At 39.7% G+C, this 14,980-nt stretch overlaps 1 protein-coding gene across 8 annotated transcripts; it reads left to right on the top strand.

Annotated features, from left to right (window-relative positions):
• The first annotated feature begins 675 nt into the window (after nt 1-675).
• On the top strand, nt 676-14,518 carry Pex2 (peroxisomal biogenesis factor 2). Of its 8 annotated transcripts, none has more exons than XR_015735149.1 (4): nt 679-816; nt 4,326-4,400; nt 7,711-7,777; nt 10,536-10,575. XR_015735149.1 is itself a non-coding variant. In XM_087897248.1 (4 exons), exon 4 carries the CDS (start codon nt 13,275-13,277, stop codon nt 14,187-14,189), a length of 915 nt encoding a protein of 304 aa, XP_087753374.1. In that variant the 5' UTR covers nt 679-816; nt 4,326-4,400; nt 11,342-11,453; nt 13,258-13,274; the 3' UTR covers nt 14,190-14,518. The 8 variants fall into 8 exon arrangements, 5 of the variants coding, with proteins under 5 accessions (XP_087753373.1, XP_087753374.1, XP_048276092.1 ...); XR_015735147.1 differs by lacking the exon at nt 10,536-10,575 and adding an exon at nt 6,849-6,938 and having other exon boundaries at nt 7,711-7,760; XR_015735148.1 differs by lacking the exon at nt 10,536-10,575 and adding an exon at nt 6,846-6,938 and having other exon boundaries at nt 7,711-7,747.
• Nucleotides 14,519-14,980: the final 462 nt, after the last annotated feature.

Raw genomic sequence — 14,980 nt, 5'->3', positions numbered from 1 at the left:
GTAATTCCAGAAATAAAATACAAGAAGAGGGTTTGCGCTGGAGGAAGAATCGTATTCTTGTACCACAACCCCCAACAGCCTGAGTGGAGTTGGTGTAGGGTGGGTGCGGGGTTGCAAGCATTGAAAGGGCCATAAGGGTTCCTCTGATTAGGGCTCTACTTGACTTCCTAAGAACCTTCCAACCAAGCCACCGGTCAAGGTCATTCCCGCTCCTGGTCGCCGGGGTTGCACCCCACACGGCGGGCGGCTTGCAGCCCCTGCTCAGAGGAGCTACCTGATGGGGGGGGGGGGGGGGGGCAGGAGGAGAGGACGTTCTCCTCACAAGGTCAACCCTCGGCTCTCCGGTGCGCAGGCGCCCGACCACCACCCGGCGGCGCTTGTCGGGCGGCCCAGAGCACGCCCGCAGAGCCCAGGCGTCCCGCCGGGCCTCAACACGGAAGCCTCTTCACACCAGGCCGCGACCCCGTGCTGACCGCTTCGTGACTCTTCTGCCAAACAGACGCGGCTTAGCCGACCAATCCCAAAGCGAGGACCGTCCTCTTCGGCTACTCGGCCGTTCGGTCCTTCGGCCCTTCGGCTCCTCGGCTCCTCGGCTCCTCGGCATTTTCCGTGGCCGGGCCCACGCCGGCTCCTCTCAGACCCGGGAAGCCGGTTTCGGCTCGGTGTGGTTTCCCGAGTGTCTCTTCTTCAGCCACTTCCGGGTCCTCCGTCGTTCCGGAAGCCCGCGAATCCCGGAAGCGGGGCTGCCGCAGATTCGGCTGGGCAAAGCTCAGCTTGCCCGAGAATGTTTGAGGAAAGGTTCCGCAGACCCCGCAGGTCAGTGTCTGCCCGGAGCGCAGCATCGCGGCCCGGCCTGCAGTCTCGGAGGACGGCCATGCGACGCTCGCCTGCCTGGGCTGCAGGCCGCTGTGCCTCCTGTCTCTCTGGAAGGAGCCAGTGTGTCTCTTGGTTTCCGGAAAGGCAATAAAACAAATGCAGACTCATAGTTTTTCCCCTGGTGTAGCGCTGTCACACAAACAGCGGCACTGCTAGGAGCGAGCTACTGCATTCCCCGACGCGACTTTTCAGACAGCCCCGAAATCACCTCCTCGCCCTAGTACCTTGGCTTCTTAAACTCAGATTTAAACATCTCTCGGGGTTTATAATCAGAATGTACATGAAAAAGATTTTTTATTTCAGTGTGTTGGAGTTTCGACCCTTTTGAGAGCCCATTCACTTAAACTCATTTTTGGTATCTGTGCGCAGAGGTATGAAAGGTTTTCTTATGAAATAGCTTGTGGAATGTATTGAAATTCATTGGTTTGTTAAAAGGCATGTGATAATCATTTCTGTTTTTCTTTTGGGATCCTTAAAAGTCGTTGGCTCACTAATTTATTTACGGGCCATTTTCCACACACCAGATACTTAGCAAAAAGATTTTTCACGGATTGAAAAATTTCCAATCTATCACCTTCAAATATTTTATGGCACCCTTTGCCAGCTTTTCATGTTGACAATTTTTTGTAATTATGGGATGACTAAGAGCCCCAACCCCAACCCTCCTTACCAGTTTGTAGTCAAAACACCTTCCAGGAATGTGTGGCCTTTAGATAAACCTGAACAGAATGAATTTGAAGTGGCTGACTTTTCTTTTTTCTTTCTTTTTACTGACTTGATCTCTTTTGTATTACCAATTACTTGTATCCAGAACGATTACAGTTGAAAGACCATGAGCCAGGGGATTTGAAAAAGGAGTCAGCAGAATTACTTAGAAAAAAAGAACCTCATTTTTTTTCTTTAAAAAGTAAAATAACAGAACATAATAGACCACTAAAATGAAAAGAATTAGGTTCTAGTCCTGATTATAGTTTGCCCCTGCCCAATTTTACCTTTTGGCCTAATTCTCCTCTTTAGTAATTAGAGGTAGCACTCAATCTGTGGTTTGAAAATTGTTCCATAAAAGAACTTTTGTAGAAATTTCCTGGAGCCATGCAGAGGAGAGACAAAGCAAGCCGACTGTCAGCTGTAGTTTAACAGGCACAGCTATTTATGTCTCCTTTTATAACAGTGTCCCTGTTAAAGTTTAATTCCTATCTTGGACCAGATGATCTGCCTTTCCTTTGCGCGCAAAAATTCTCTTTCTTAGGACAATTGAGCACTTGCATTCAGTATGCATTCATTTGGTCATTCTGGCTTTCTAAAATTATATATTCCTAGCTTCTAAAAGCTGCAAACATGGTAGTGCTGCTTCATGTTTCAAGTTTAGTTCTGTCTTTACGATGCATCATCATTCCTAGTTTCTCTTCCTCTCAGATAGTCTTGTTTTTTAACTGTAATTCAAGCTTTGCTTAATCGATTGGTCATAAAGTCCTTGCCATAATTTTGTTTGACTAATTCAGTTGCTGAATTAGCCTTAAAGTTACATGCACTCTTGCTGGTCATCACTTCTCTAGTAAAATTAGGAATCTAGCACCATGTGTTCCTCCGGGCAATCAAGTAATTTTCAAAGTGTGAGCCATGTCAGATTTTATGTCTGAAGCAAAATTCACTTAAGATTGCCCCCACCCCCAAGTTGAGCAACCAGAATACAGGTTACATGTTCCTGTCTCTTTTCTGTGAAGGAGGCTGCCCCGCTTTTATTTCTTCAGAATGTGAGAGAAACCTTGGAAGAGAAGCCTCTACCGTTCCATTTCCCCATGACTGTGAGCCTGTCACTGTCCCTTTTAACACAATACTGTGGTTTTTATACATGGTAGTGGAGATAGGATTATCTAGCCTCTGGCCTTGCTAGTGTGGCCTTTTTGTCTGTCCAGCCTATTTCCTTCAATACAGTCAGAAAGTCCCTTTCTGCATTGTTGTTTTTTTTTTTACTCTGTTTAATATGTATTCCTTTTATCAGAGCTCAGATTTCTTTCCTGAGTGGGCAAAGTAAGATAAAATACCATCCAAGTTGTCTTTTCTTTCTTATTAAAACACAAAAGCCAGGAGCTGAAAAGTAATTCTGTCTCTATCATGTGCAGCCCCTGTGTTCACTGGATGAGTTGGCATGACATCTACCATACACATAAATCTGTATCCATAATAAATGATCATGCCACATTTTTCACCCATATAAGTCTTTTTGTTTAGGTTTGACATTCAATCCCTTTGGCTGATTCTCTGACCGCATGTATAGGGGAAGGGAATGTGGATGAGAGCATGGGTGATTTACCACATTCCTTTAATTTTTTTCTCCATCTGTACTTCTGAAAGCTTGGTTATGAATTTGGTATTTTGAATGATTCCTAGGAGGAAAAATTTGCTTTTCATTTTGTGGAATTACATTTGCTTCAAGCTCAGCAACTACCCTCCCATTCTAAGTTTGTGTGTGTTGCAATTTTGTAGTGATTACCAGAAATTTACTGTTACCTTCATCTTAAATTATTTTTTAATTTAAAGTAGAGATTATAACAGCTACTGTATTGTAATGGTTTCAGGACACAATATAAAGGAAATAGTATATGGTACAATTATGTCTTATATCGTAATTTGTTCTGTTCTATGATTGTACCTCTTTGAGGATATTTTCCATTCTTTTTGCTGTAAAAATTGCAATTAAATCTTTGTTATAATAATTTTCAAGTGATTTGGAATTCTTCTCTTAAACAGTTTGCTTTTAAAAATCTCTGAGTTTATAGAATGATTTGAAGCCATTTCTTCAGGTATTTTATCTGGCTGTTTGTACATGCTTGGATTGTAGGTTTCCTGTAGATGGAATCCCTGCATTTAATACTTAGCCTTTGAAAATAATTCCTCCTGTGGGCTCTGGTGCCACCTGAAAGTATTTATACTTCCAGGCCATTGTCAGCTTGTCCGTAGAGGACACAAGTACAGAACAAGGCTCTGCCACTTCTAGCCCTGTGACTCAACAGTAGTTACTAATCTTTGTGTCCCATTTGTTATTTTTTCCGTAGCTCTCTCTTTATCCTGTATCCTGCTCCTTTTTCAGCATTCTCCAGATCACTGCTCGCTCTTACCATGTCTTCCGTTGGAAGGGCTTGTTTGGTTTGTCCCAGTCCCCTCCCCCTCCCCCGTTCCAAGCTTTGCTATAACACTTCCTGTAAATTACCAGTTTGTTTACAATTGTTTTTCTCCCCAGTTAATGAAGACTTTGGTATAGTAAAATGACTTGTCCAGAGTCTCTGTGTTCCTCTGGTGTGCACTCAAACATCTCTTTAGTGTTGCTGTGTCCTCTCTGTGTGATGCAGAAAGATCAGCTTTCTAAAAGAAAAGACTATGCAAACCTTGCTGCTCTCTTTTTGTTAAGTGGGTGAAGCTAGTTAAAGTGTTGGAAACTTTGTTTTAAGGTTTAAAATGGCGTTTTGGTTGACATTAGACACTGAAACAAGTAAACAGGAGCTGAAGTAAGCAAGACCGTGGGGGTGAGTATGGTTGTTTGTTTTGTGTGTGTGAGATCAATTCTAGTCTTGAAAAATCTACCATTTCCTCTTTCCAAATGGAATAAAATACATTTTCCCCTTCCGGTACAAAGCCAGACCCTGCTCTCCTTTCTGAGAATTCTGTACTGTTTTTATCATTGTACAATTTTAGAAAAGTTAAGAAAATACTAGAATTTTTATAAGAGCTGTGTTCAAGCTAATGAATTTGGAGACCTACTGTCCACAGTTTGAAAACTTCATGTATCTATCTTGTTTGTATCTAAATGAGTATTATTGTGATTTATCACATTGTCTCTCTATGAAATATTGAAACTGGATCTTCTTTGGTAGAGGGAGTAACAACAGATTAAGAGCAATTCATGTAGCAAGTTCTGCAGAAGTGGGATTTGAACTTACAAATTTGGGGGTTTTAGGCCTGTTCAGGGTGCTAGAGGTCAGGATGTTATAATGTATCTCAGCATAGCTTTACCTATGTTTGAAGTGTTCTCTGGGAATCCAGTACATCTCTTTCTGATTCGTGTCCGATTGGCTAGTATTGATCTCAGTACAATGGACAGTAAATCTGACCACACAAAGAAGATAAAATAGTAGAACATAGATTCAAAACTTAAGATACACGATTAGAGATTATTCATATAACCTCCAGGTATGAAGTTTTAGCCTAAAACTTTAGAAACGTAGAAAGAAATAAAATGGAGTTACAGTTCCATCCATTTTGATCAGTAGAGTTCCTAGGATAGTATAGCAGTGACTTGGTCCTATGAAGGGTGTGTTCCCTGTTGCAAAGATGCAAAAGAACCTGGCAGGGGAAGTGGACATGTGTGATAACTTAGAGATTAATCAGAATTCAGAGGTTTCTGCTGAAAAATTTTACAGGCCTGTAAATTTAAATGTAGAATTTCTGTAGGCAGTATGCATTGACAAATATGTTTAATGGTAATACATCTAGTACTGAGAGTCCCAGAACAGGTCAATAATAATGTGTATATTGATAGCAGTATTGGAGGAGATGTTACTTGGTATTATAGCTAAAATCTATGTTATCCTCTTAATCATAATTACATTAATATTGACAGGCCCTTGACAATACCCACATTATTATTGATAGATTTCTGTCAATAACGTGTTTTTAAATAAAATATAGTCATTCAAAATTTGCACCACACTCAATAAAAGCTTTAAAGTACATCCCGAAAATTTCCTTCTTCTTCAATGAGATAAAATCATTTGTTATGTTTTAATGTGATGTTGATGATAAAGGTTTTATTTTTGGCAGTGAAAATAAAAAAGAAAACAGGAGTCATTTAAGGCATATGGTTATATGTTGCTGCTCTTCCAAAGCCTATTTTCAGGATTTTTTTTTTTTTTTAATCTGAAAGAAAAGCCGTGTGGCATGTTCCCTGATAAAATTTCAGCAGGGGACCCTTTTAACAGTTTTTAGTGTTGGGTCATTTAGTCTTAAACATATTTATTTGACAACTTAGTTTTAATTACCTTAATGCTATTAGGTATTAGGCTTTTTATTTGCTCCTAACTTTGCCTTCAGCATCTTTCCCATGTATCCTTAAAATACTAGAATCTGTCTCTAATGTTAATATGTATATCACAGATTATAATTTTAATCACTTTAATGTGACTATTTGCTTGGATAATAATTTTTTTTAAGTTTAGCATGATTTAGAAAGTGGGGGAGACATGTATCAGGTTGGGTATTAAAAGGTGGAATAGGATGAAACTTGCCTGGGCATTTTGAAAAATATCAATCTATTATTATTTTAATTCAGAATAATTTTAGTTTTCAGGAGCAAAAAGATCGACAGATTGACTTTTATTTTTTGAACCTTTTCAACTTTGAACCAACCTTTATGAAACTTAGTACCACTTTAAAAGAGCCCAAAATATGGAAATATGAAGCTTACCTAAATTGAAAGTAAAGAACCTATGGGCTGACCTGTGGTAGAGCATTGGTACTGTAAAAGACAGTCACTATAAAAGGAGCCTAGAAACTACTGGTTTACTGAAAGTAGTAGAACTTTATTTACCCAAAAATATAATTAATATCTTGCTTTTTATTTGCAAAGTTTTTATTGAAAATAAATTATGTTTTCCAAAAATTTGCTACAACCTTTAGCTCGAAGAAATCCTGGAACTGTTCTCTTGAGCAGCAGTTTTCCTCTAGCTCAGGGAATTCTGCTATCAGGCTGACCTTCTGAAATGTACACCCTGGTATGTCACTTCTGGGTGATCATCATGCCTACAGCATTTGTGCACATCCCTAACAGCCTAGGTGCTTTGTCCAATGTGGCCTAGTCCTCAGTCCATCTCTCTTGAAAGGCTCTTTGCTTCCATTAAAGCAGATGACTTACCTCTTTGCAGCCAGGTGACATATGAAAACACACTGATTAACTAACCAAGGCTACATTCCAGCAGCTCCTGCTGAAATCGATCTCCAGGAGTCCCAGCGAGACCATAGCCAGTTCACATCTCAAGCCTTTTGCACAGCCTGTTCCTTTGTCCTAAGTAAGAAAGATACTTATCTTTTCCTGTGAAGAGCTTTGTGTCCCTGTTCAGTATTTTCCCATTTTGAGATCCTTTCGTTGATTCAGGGATCCATGGCCAGTTCTGATTTACTAAGACTCTGTTGTATTAAACAAGTAAGGGGGAAAAAAGGGGGAAAGTCACTGATAATAAATATTTAGATCAAATCCCTGCTACCTAGGAGATTGCCTGGCATTTATATGCCCAATGAATATTAGTTAAATTGAATAAGTATTTGTCAGAGAATTAGAAGTCACTAAAACACAGACTACTTCCATTATGTTGAGAATGATTTTATGTGATTTAAAGGCATTTATGGCATTTTTCTGTACTTCACGCCTATTACAGGACAAATCTTATTATGCTGCAGTGGAAGGAAGAGGATTCTATAATCAGATTAATTGAACTTCCAATTATATTTATTTCATCAGTTTCCTCTCCTGGGTACTGCTCTTGTCTAAAGCTAGTATTCTGAAAGATCTGTGCCTGCCAGAATAGGGAGTGGGTGGAGATGGGCAAGAGGAAGAACTGGATATACTATTTTGTTGATAAACCAAGAATTAAGTACTTGAACTGCCCGTCCCTGTCCTATGGGACAAAGTACCCCAAAAGCAGTTAGTACCATGTGTTCCTGAGATTTTTTTCATTTCCTAGTCACAGGCCCCACCATGTTGATGGGGTTAAATTGATGAGCGTGTTAGTAATGATGGAACCCAACCCGATTCTCTAGCAGTCCTCTTATGTGATCTCTCAGACAGAGGGAAACTGTATGTGAATCAGCCTTCCGACGGCCTTCTTGCCTGGCTCTCACATAAGCACAGGTAATGGTGATATCATGATTACAATTTCTCTGCCACAATTACATTTTAATGATGTAGTCAATATTTCCTGTAAACAAATTCTTTTGACACAGGTCAAGGCATTATTGTGAGTAATAATGAAGATTGTAGTCTTTTCAAATGAGATTTGCCAAAATCAACTTGTAGTGTTTTTCTTTTATGCCCATCCTTAGCCAAGGTAATAACGATGTGGTAATAAGACTTCTTTATAATTTAAAGCCACTTTTCTAACATTATTAGTTCAATCTCAACAATCCATTGTAGTTGCTGTTATTTCTTTGCAGAAGAAGAGTCTGAAGCTAATGAATGTTTTGATCACATAGCAAGAAGGAGACAGAGCTAGAACTTGAGCCCAGGAAAGTTTGGCTTTGCTTTCCTCAGCCCGCCACAGTTGTCTAAGAGTGGGTGTAGAATATAGGTGAGGCACTCATGCTGACAAACTGTGGAGTGTAATGGACAGTGTTTGTTCTGGGTTTACGACTAAAACAAGGCACAAAACTATTAAAATCTTGGAAATAAACTCTAAAACAAAACTCAGAGAAACAAATTATTCATCTGGGGAAGCAAAGGCTGAGGAGCGGTTTAATAATAAGTCTTTTGGTCTCCTAAGGGCCTTACCGAGGGAGGAGAGTGAGCCCAGCTGTTCCTAATCTACACTGGGGCCAGGCCTAGGGAGGAAAAAAAGCAAAGAAAAAATGTTAAACTATAACAGAAGGAATAAGAAAGAATTTTTTATAGTATTGTTAAATATTGGATCTGTTAGACTGTGTTAAGTCTTAAGTCTCCTTTCCTGGCAGTCATTAAAAATTCCTCTTTACTACATGGTCTCAAGTATGATTTCTCTAGAAAGGAGGATTTTGAAAAAGATTATGTGTCTGAGAAACTATTCTCTGACAACTCATTAAGTATCAGTGAAGCACTGGAGGCCGACGTAGCTTCCTGACTGTCCAGCTAGGTGTGTTCCCACACTTTTCACCCAGTGCTTTGACTGCCTACCTCTCTCCGCCATCTCATACAGCTTCACAGTTGTTCATTCATGAGCAGCTCCTGTATGCAGCCAGTCTTCGTGGTGAATTCTAGAGTGGTGAGATTAAGATATTTATGTCCTCTACTCTGGAACTCTAACAATCCTAGTCTTTAGAGATACGTAAATTAACACACTGACCATGTAAAGCAAGCCTCACATCTCATCTGCTCCTTGGCTAGGAATGCTACCTCTCCAATTCAGCACTGGGGAGCAGGTATGCGATGAATGGGACAAGCAACCATGTAGTTTTGTGTTAGCTAATCAAATAGTGCTAGTTTATTTTTCCTCTTTGTACATAATGTTAGTACGTTAGGAAAAATATCACCTAGTTCTATTTACTTGATTGCTTCTCTTTTTAGGACTTGTATGATACCCTTATGTGAGAGCCAGGAAATGTCTTTTTCTCTGAATTCCAAGATCCAATAATGATCAGGATTTTTGTGGAATCAATAATGGCCTTAAATTTCACAAAGACTACTTAATAGAAAGAGACATGCTGAGTCAGTGAGGTTTATACCAGCTTTTATAGATGAAGTGATGAAAACCAGCTAGAAACGAATGATAGGAAGAACATGCGGTATTGAGGCATATAGATGATAGGAATGGGAAAAAAGATGAATTTTGCTTTGAAACTGACTAACCCAGAAGTTCTCAAAATCTCTAGAGCACTTATGAGAAATGTGAGCTGTGGAGGGCCCATTACATATCTAGTAAATCAGAATTCTTAAGAGTGGAACTCAGCATCTAACAGATCCTGTGAGTGGTTCTGATAAGCTCTCAAATTTGAAAACCACTGTAGTAGAGGGACAGGGAAGGAATAGAGTATATAGAATACACAAAGAGACATGTATTTTTCTTGTACATTTTTATATCTCTTATCAATTGAAAACTATGAAAATCAGATTCTTGTTATAGAGAAAGCTGAATTCATTGTGAGGAGATATGGACCACCAGAAGATTGTATCACTGCCTTCCTCATTTAATATTTAACTAGGTAAATTTTATTAGAAATACCTGGACTTATAAAAATCTGCACCCAAACTCTTGGTCCCATGTGAACAGGATAGCCACCAAGGCATCTCACAGAAACCTTTGACTTTGAAAACTGGTTGCATATATTCATATATTTCCCATGTTAGAGCACTGAGTCCCAATCCAGTCATTTTTTTACTCCGCTCAATTACTTTTATTTAATTCTTTTCAAATGGTGTCAGGTCTCTCACCCCACTTTAGATTTTGACATTCTTCCTTTGTCCCCATTGATAGGTGTATAACTTACACCACCATTAACTTCTCACTAGACCAACCTAACAGCCTGTTAAGTGGTCAGTGTGTTTCCAGGCCTTCTCAGAGCCAGCAGACATCTATGAATGGCCAGAGCAGGTGTCTACAGAGCAAATCTTATTAGCTTATTAGGAGTGTTCACTGAATCCTGTTACCTTCCTGGAGCTTCTATCCTAGAGCCTTTAGGACCCATCTCTTGCTTTCCTTTGCAGCTTTCTGCTTGTTCTTGTGCTTCTGGCTCTTCATAACACCTCTGCCTAATTGTTTTTAGTTTCATAACCATATTGACCCTGCTGCTTCTTCTCAGGGACCTGTCTCCAGAAATGTGGATAGAGGCATAATGTCCTAGATTTCCCCTTGAAAATCAGTTACCCCATCTGCTTACCTGTTTCTATAGCATGTCCTTACAGTCCCCCTCTTTTAACCTAGGTCACAACTATCTCTCATTCTACTACATATCAGAGTCTCCGTCACAGCTGATAAATAGCAGATGGACCACAAACATGGTTGAGTAAATAAGAATCTGTTTTTATGGTGACTGGAAATCATTTTAAAAGTTAGCAGGTAGAATTTGTGTGTGCTGTTCTAAGCTTTCATTCTGCTCTTTTATCCATTTGTCAAGCAATTCTAAAATGTCTTTATGTACCAGGAACTAGGTGCCCTGATTCTACTCTGATAATACCCAAATATTCTTAGCATCATTGCTTACCGTGTAGTAGAGGAAATAGACAATTAGAAAGTACATTGTGTCCAAAGTCTAGAGGCCAAAAAAGGAAAGTGGGATGCTAAGGGAACCCCAGAAGGGCATCCAAGCAAAATTAGAGCCAGGAGGAAGTGGTACTTGAGCCAGTACTTAGGTTTTTCAGCTGAAGAATGGGGACACATGCTCCAAGCAAAGGAAGAAGAAGAAGAAATACATGCTATGAAGTGGCAGGGGTGCTTTAAAAAAGAACTGGGGCACCTGTTCGGAAAGACTTGTGTTCCAGAATGACTCCAGGGGTGGACACTGTCTGATGGGTCAAAAGAAAGATGAAGCAACTAGAACTAACCCCAGTGGAGGGGAGAGCAGCCAAACTAGGAAATGGGTTCTAGCAGTTAGGGAGTGATGACTGCGTGAGAAAAAAATATTTTGGACAAAGAGCTGACACTCATTGGCAGTAGATTAGATCAGATTATTTTCGTGAGTGAGGAAAGGCCTCTCCTGTCTCTTTTTAATCCCCTTTTCTTTACTGTAGCTCCTGGCAAGTATGAGGCGAGGGTCTCTTGAAGCAAACATGCAGGAGAGCTCTCCACTGCCATGTGCATAGGCTGCTGAGTCCTGAAGGGACCACAGGAACAGGGGGAAAGGTGAGTGCTCCCGCAGAAGGAGATTGCCCTTTTTATAGGAGAGTCATTCTTCATGTCTGGTTTAGTGCAAGTCGTCAGCAAGCAACCTTTATTATTCAAGGCTCATTTTGTTTCCTGTGTTTGAACTTGTTAAGCATAAGGTCTCTGCCACTAATTCAATCTAGGACACATGAGCAGCATTAAAATTCACTTCTTGAGAATGTCTTGTGTTGTCAGAGATAGTCCTCATTTCAAGAGGTACAAATTTGGTTTATGATGTTTTCAGTTGTTTTACTATCTAATAGATAACATTTAATGTCTACCTTTAAATAAAGTTCATAAGATAATAACATTTGAAGGGAATTGGAGGGTCATTTTAGTCTCTAGCCTAGTGTTTTGCATGGTGAAATAACCAAGGTGGAGAGAGGATCAGGTAAAAACCCTGGTTTCAGATCCCATGTCCCACTGGCAGCAGCTTATGTACACAAGATCCATGCCTTAGTGTGAGCCTGGGTTCTGGATTTTACTGCAATGGGCCTCTTAAAGGCTTGAGATCGTGTTTAAGTTTGGTGTGCTGAAAATTCACTTTACTGTGTTTTTTCTCTTAGCTTTATTATTATGCAGTTGAAAAGGATTAGATATATAAAGTAAATAACATGATGACCTCATATATGTATATATTTTGAGATTAGTACCACTATTAAACAAACATCCATTACAGCTCATCGAGTGCATGCGTGCATGTGTGTGTTTGAAGACACAATCGTAGCCGTCTTCAAAGATGCATGCTGTCTTAGTAACTGTAGTAGCCATGCTGTACAAAAAGTTTGCAGAATTTATTCATTTTCTAACTTAGAATGTGCATTTGGTGAGAATGTCTTCCCATTTTTGCTATTAACATGGCAAGCACAAGTTTACCCTCAGCTTCCTAGAGTTCTACATGTGTAGATTCTATATGAAAGTAGATGAAGCAAAGGACCCACTTAGACAGACACTAAAGCTAATTTGGGTTTTGGCTCGAGTTTGATGGCTCATTCATAGGATATAAGAGATCTCCACTGATCTTTGTACCAACTGATACAGTGAAGGGCTTTTTTTTGCCATGTTAGAAATCGTAAATTATTTGTGAGGCATAACTACTGAACTACTGTACTAACATTAATTAACTTTTTAGAATTCACTTATTATTTTGATTCTCCTTTAGCATCTCATTCTTTATTTGTGCATCTATGAAATTGTTATAGTATAATCTTTACTCATAGTAAAGTATCTTTACTCATGCTTTTTATTAAGTACTTTACAGTGTACGTATCCAAAATACACACTAGTATTTCATTAGTGAAATGTAAGTATATTTGAGAAAGATTAAGTGACTACTTGAAAAATACACCATTGAATCCCATAAAAGTACTGAAAATCACCATGTGGTCTTGATTTAACCATCTATTGCCATGTTCTATGGAAATTATTCTTCTCCATTTGATGTGTTACTCTGCCTTATTGTTAGTTTCAGGATTTTAATCTGTCTGACAGCATATTCAACCAAGGAGTATTACGTAGAGGTAGATTTCTGCAATCAGTAAATAGCTGTCCTTCCTCATCTCGCTCTTCTCTCTCACCTCCTACCCTTGATTCCCTTGCTCAGAAGGGGTAACAGGTGGGGCATGAAGCAAGACATAAAGAAGGGAAGAGAAGAGAGGTTCTGATTATGAAGAGATTGTTTGTTGTTTTCCCTCTGTAAACAGCCCATCTGTGTGAGCCCAGCAGCTGAGGCAGTAATAGAAGATTGCTGTTGCTTGATGCTCCCTAATTGTCTTTTTCCTAGACTGTTCCAGAGAAGACATGGCTGGCAGAGAGGAGAAGACGAAGAGTGCGAACAGAGTGCTGAGGGTCAGTCAGCTGGATGCCCTTGAACTGAACAAGGCTCTGGAGCAGCTCGTGTGGTCCCAGTTTACTCAGTGCTTTCATGGATTTAAGCCAGGGCTCTTAGCTCGCTTTGAACCAGAAGTGAAAGCATGTCTGTGGCTTTTCCTATGGAGGTTCACCGTCTACTCCAAAAATGCCACTGTGGGGCAGTCAGTTTTGAATATTCAGTACAAAAATGATTTCTCTTCCAATCCAAGATACCAACCACCAAGTAAAAATCAGAAACTGTGGTACGCTGTGTGCACCGTTGGGGGTAGATGGTTAGAAGAACGATGTTACGATTTGTTTCGAAACCGTCATTTAGCATCTTTCGGGAAAGTCAAACAGTGCATGAATTTTGTGGTTGGACTTGTAAAATTAGGTGAGTTGATAAACTTCTTGATTTTTCTACAGAAGGGAAAGTTTGCAACTTTGACAGAACGCCTCCTTGGCATTCATTCTGTATTTTGCAAGCCCCAGAACATGCGTGAAGTTGGCTTTGAGTACATGAATAGGGAACTTCTCTGGCATGGTTTTGCTGAGTTTCTGATTTTCCTATTACCACTCATCAATATCCAGAAGTTGAAAGCCAAATTGTCTTCCTGGTGCATACCCCTTACCGGCACTGTTAGTGACAGTGCGCTAGCCAGCAGTGGCAAAGAATGTGCTCTATGTGGAGAGTGGCCCACAATGCCTCACACCATTGGATGTGAACACGTGTTCTGTTATTACTGTGTTAAAAGTAGCTTCCTATTTGACATGTACTTTACCTGTCCTAAGTGTGGCATAGAAGTGCACAGTGTGCAGCCACTGAAATCAGGAATTGAAATGTCAGAAGTGAATGCTCTTTAGAAACCAAATTGTTTCCTCTGCAGGAAAATGTATTGTGTGTCCTTGGTATTAGTCATCATCAATGTCATGTGTAGGTGTCTTTGAAAAGGCGTGTGCTGCTCAGCCACTGTCCTCTTCTTTTCTAAGAGCCACTAAATTCTAATCACTGGAAACTAAATGATATGAGAGAATCTTATAAATGTTCAGGTTATTTTTTTTAAATCATCTATTAAATTTTTTAATGTCAAGAATAATGGGGAATTTTTGTCAGATGAATACTGAGAATGACTAAGAATGCTTCTTCATAGAAAAGGTCGAACTCTAAAAATAAAAGATTTTTGAGACTCTGAGATGAGTATGCATTTATTTTCAGAAATGACAGAATGTCGTAAGCCAACATCACAAGACCCTGTTATGTTAAACTTCAGGTCTAACTGAACTATTTCCTGAATCCAGTTTTCAAGAGGTTTAGCCCCTAGCTGCAGACCCCTTTAGAGTTGAATTCTTATATTCACAAGGTTAAAAAAGTGCTTAACGCAGCCTAGAAGCGAGGTTTGGGGACTATGGGACAGCTAGTCTGTTTCCTAAGTCTATATCTTTGGTCTCACCAAGTGTATTGGTAATTTTGTGAAATACTGGAAGTCTTTTGGGTGCTAGGGTAAAGTAGCAATGCATGTCAAGTAACTTCTTCTCTCTGAAGATCTCACTAAATGAACCCTTTGTTAAATAATATGAAAATATTGGTGCTGTTTTTAATAACTTTGACAAAATAATAGCACTTATCTTTAAACAGTGTCAATTTTGTGCCTTTA

The sequence above is a fragment of the Myodes glareolus genome, chromosome 16 (genome assembly GCF_982192425.1).
Source record: "Myodes glareolus chromosome 16, mMyoGla1.1, whole genome shotgun sequence".
Taxonomy (NCBI): Eukaryota; Metazoa; Chordata; class Mammalia; order Rodentia; family Cricetidae; genus Myodes; species Myodes glareolus.
This window is presented reverse-complemented; position numbering and strand designations above follow the sequence as displayed.

Bases quoted from the DNA above. Each gene is read 5' to 3' on its own strand.
- Pex2 (XM_087897247.1), top strand. From the start codon at position 13,275: ATGGCTGGCAGAGAGGAGAAGACGAAGAGTGCGAACAGAGTGCTGAGG.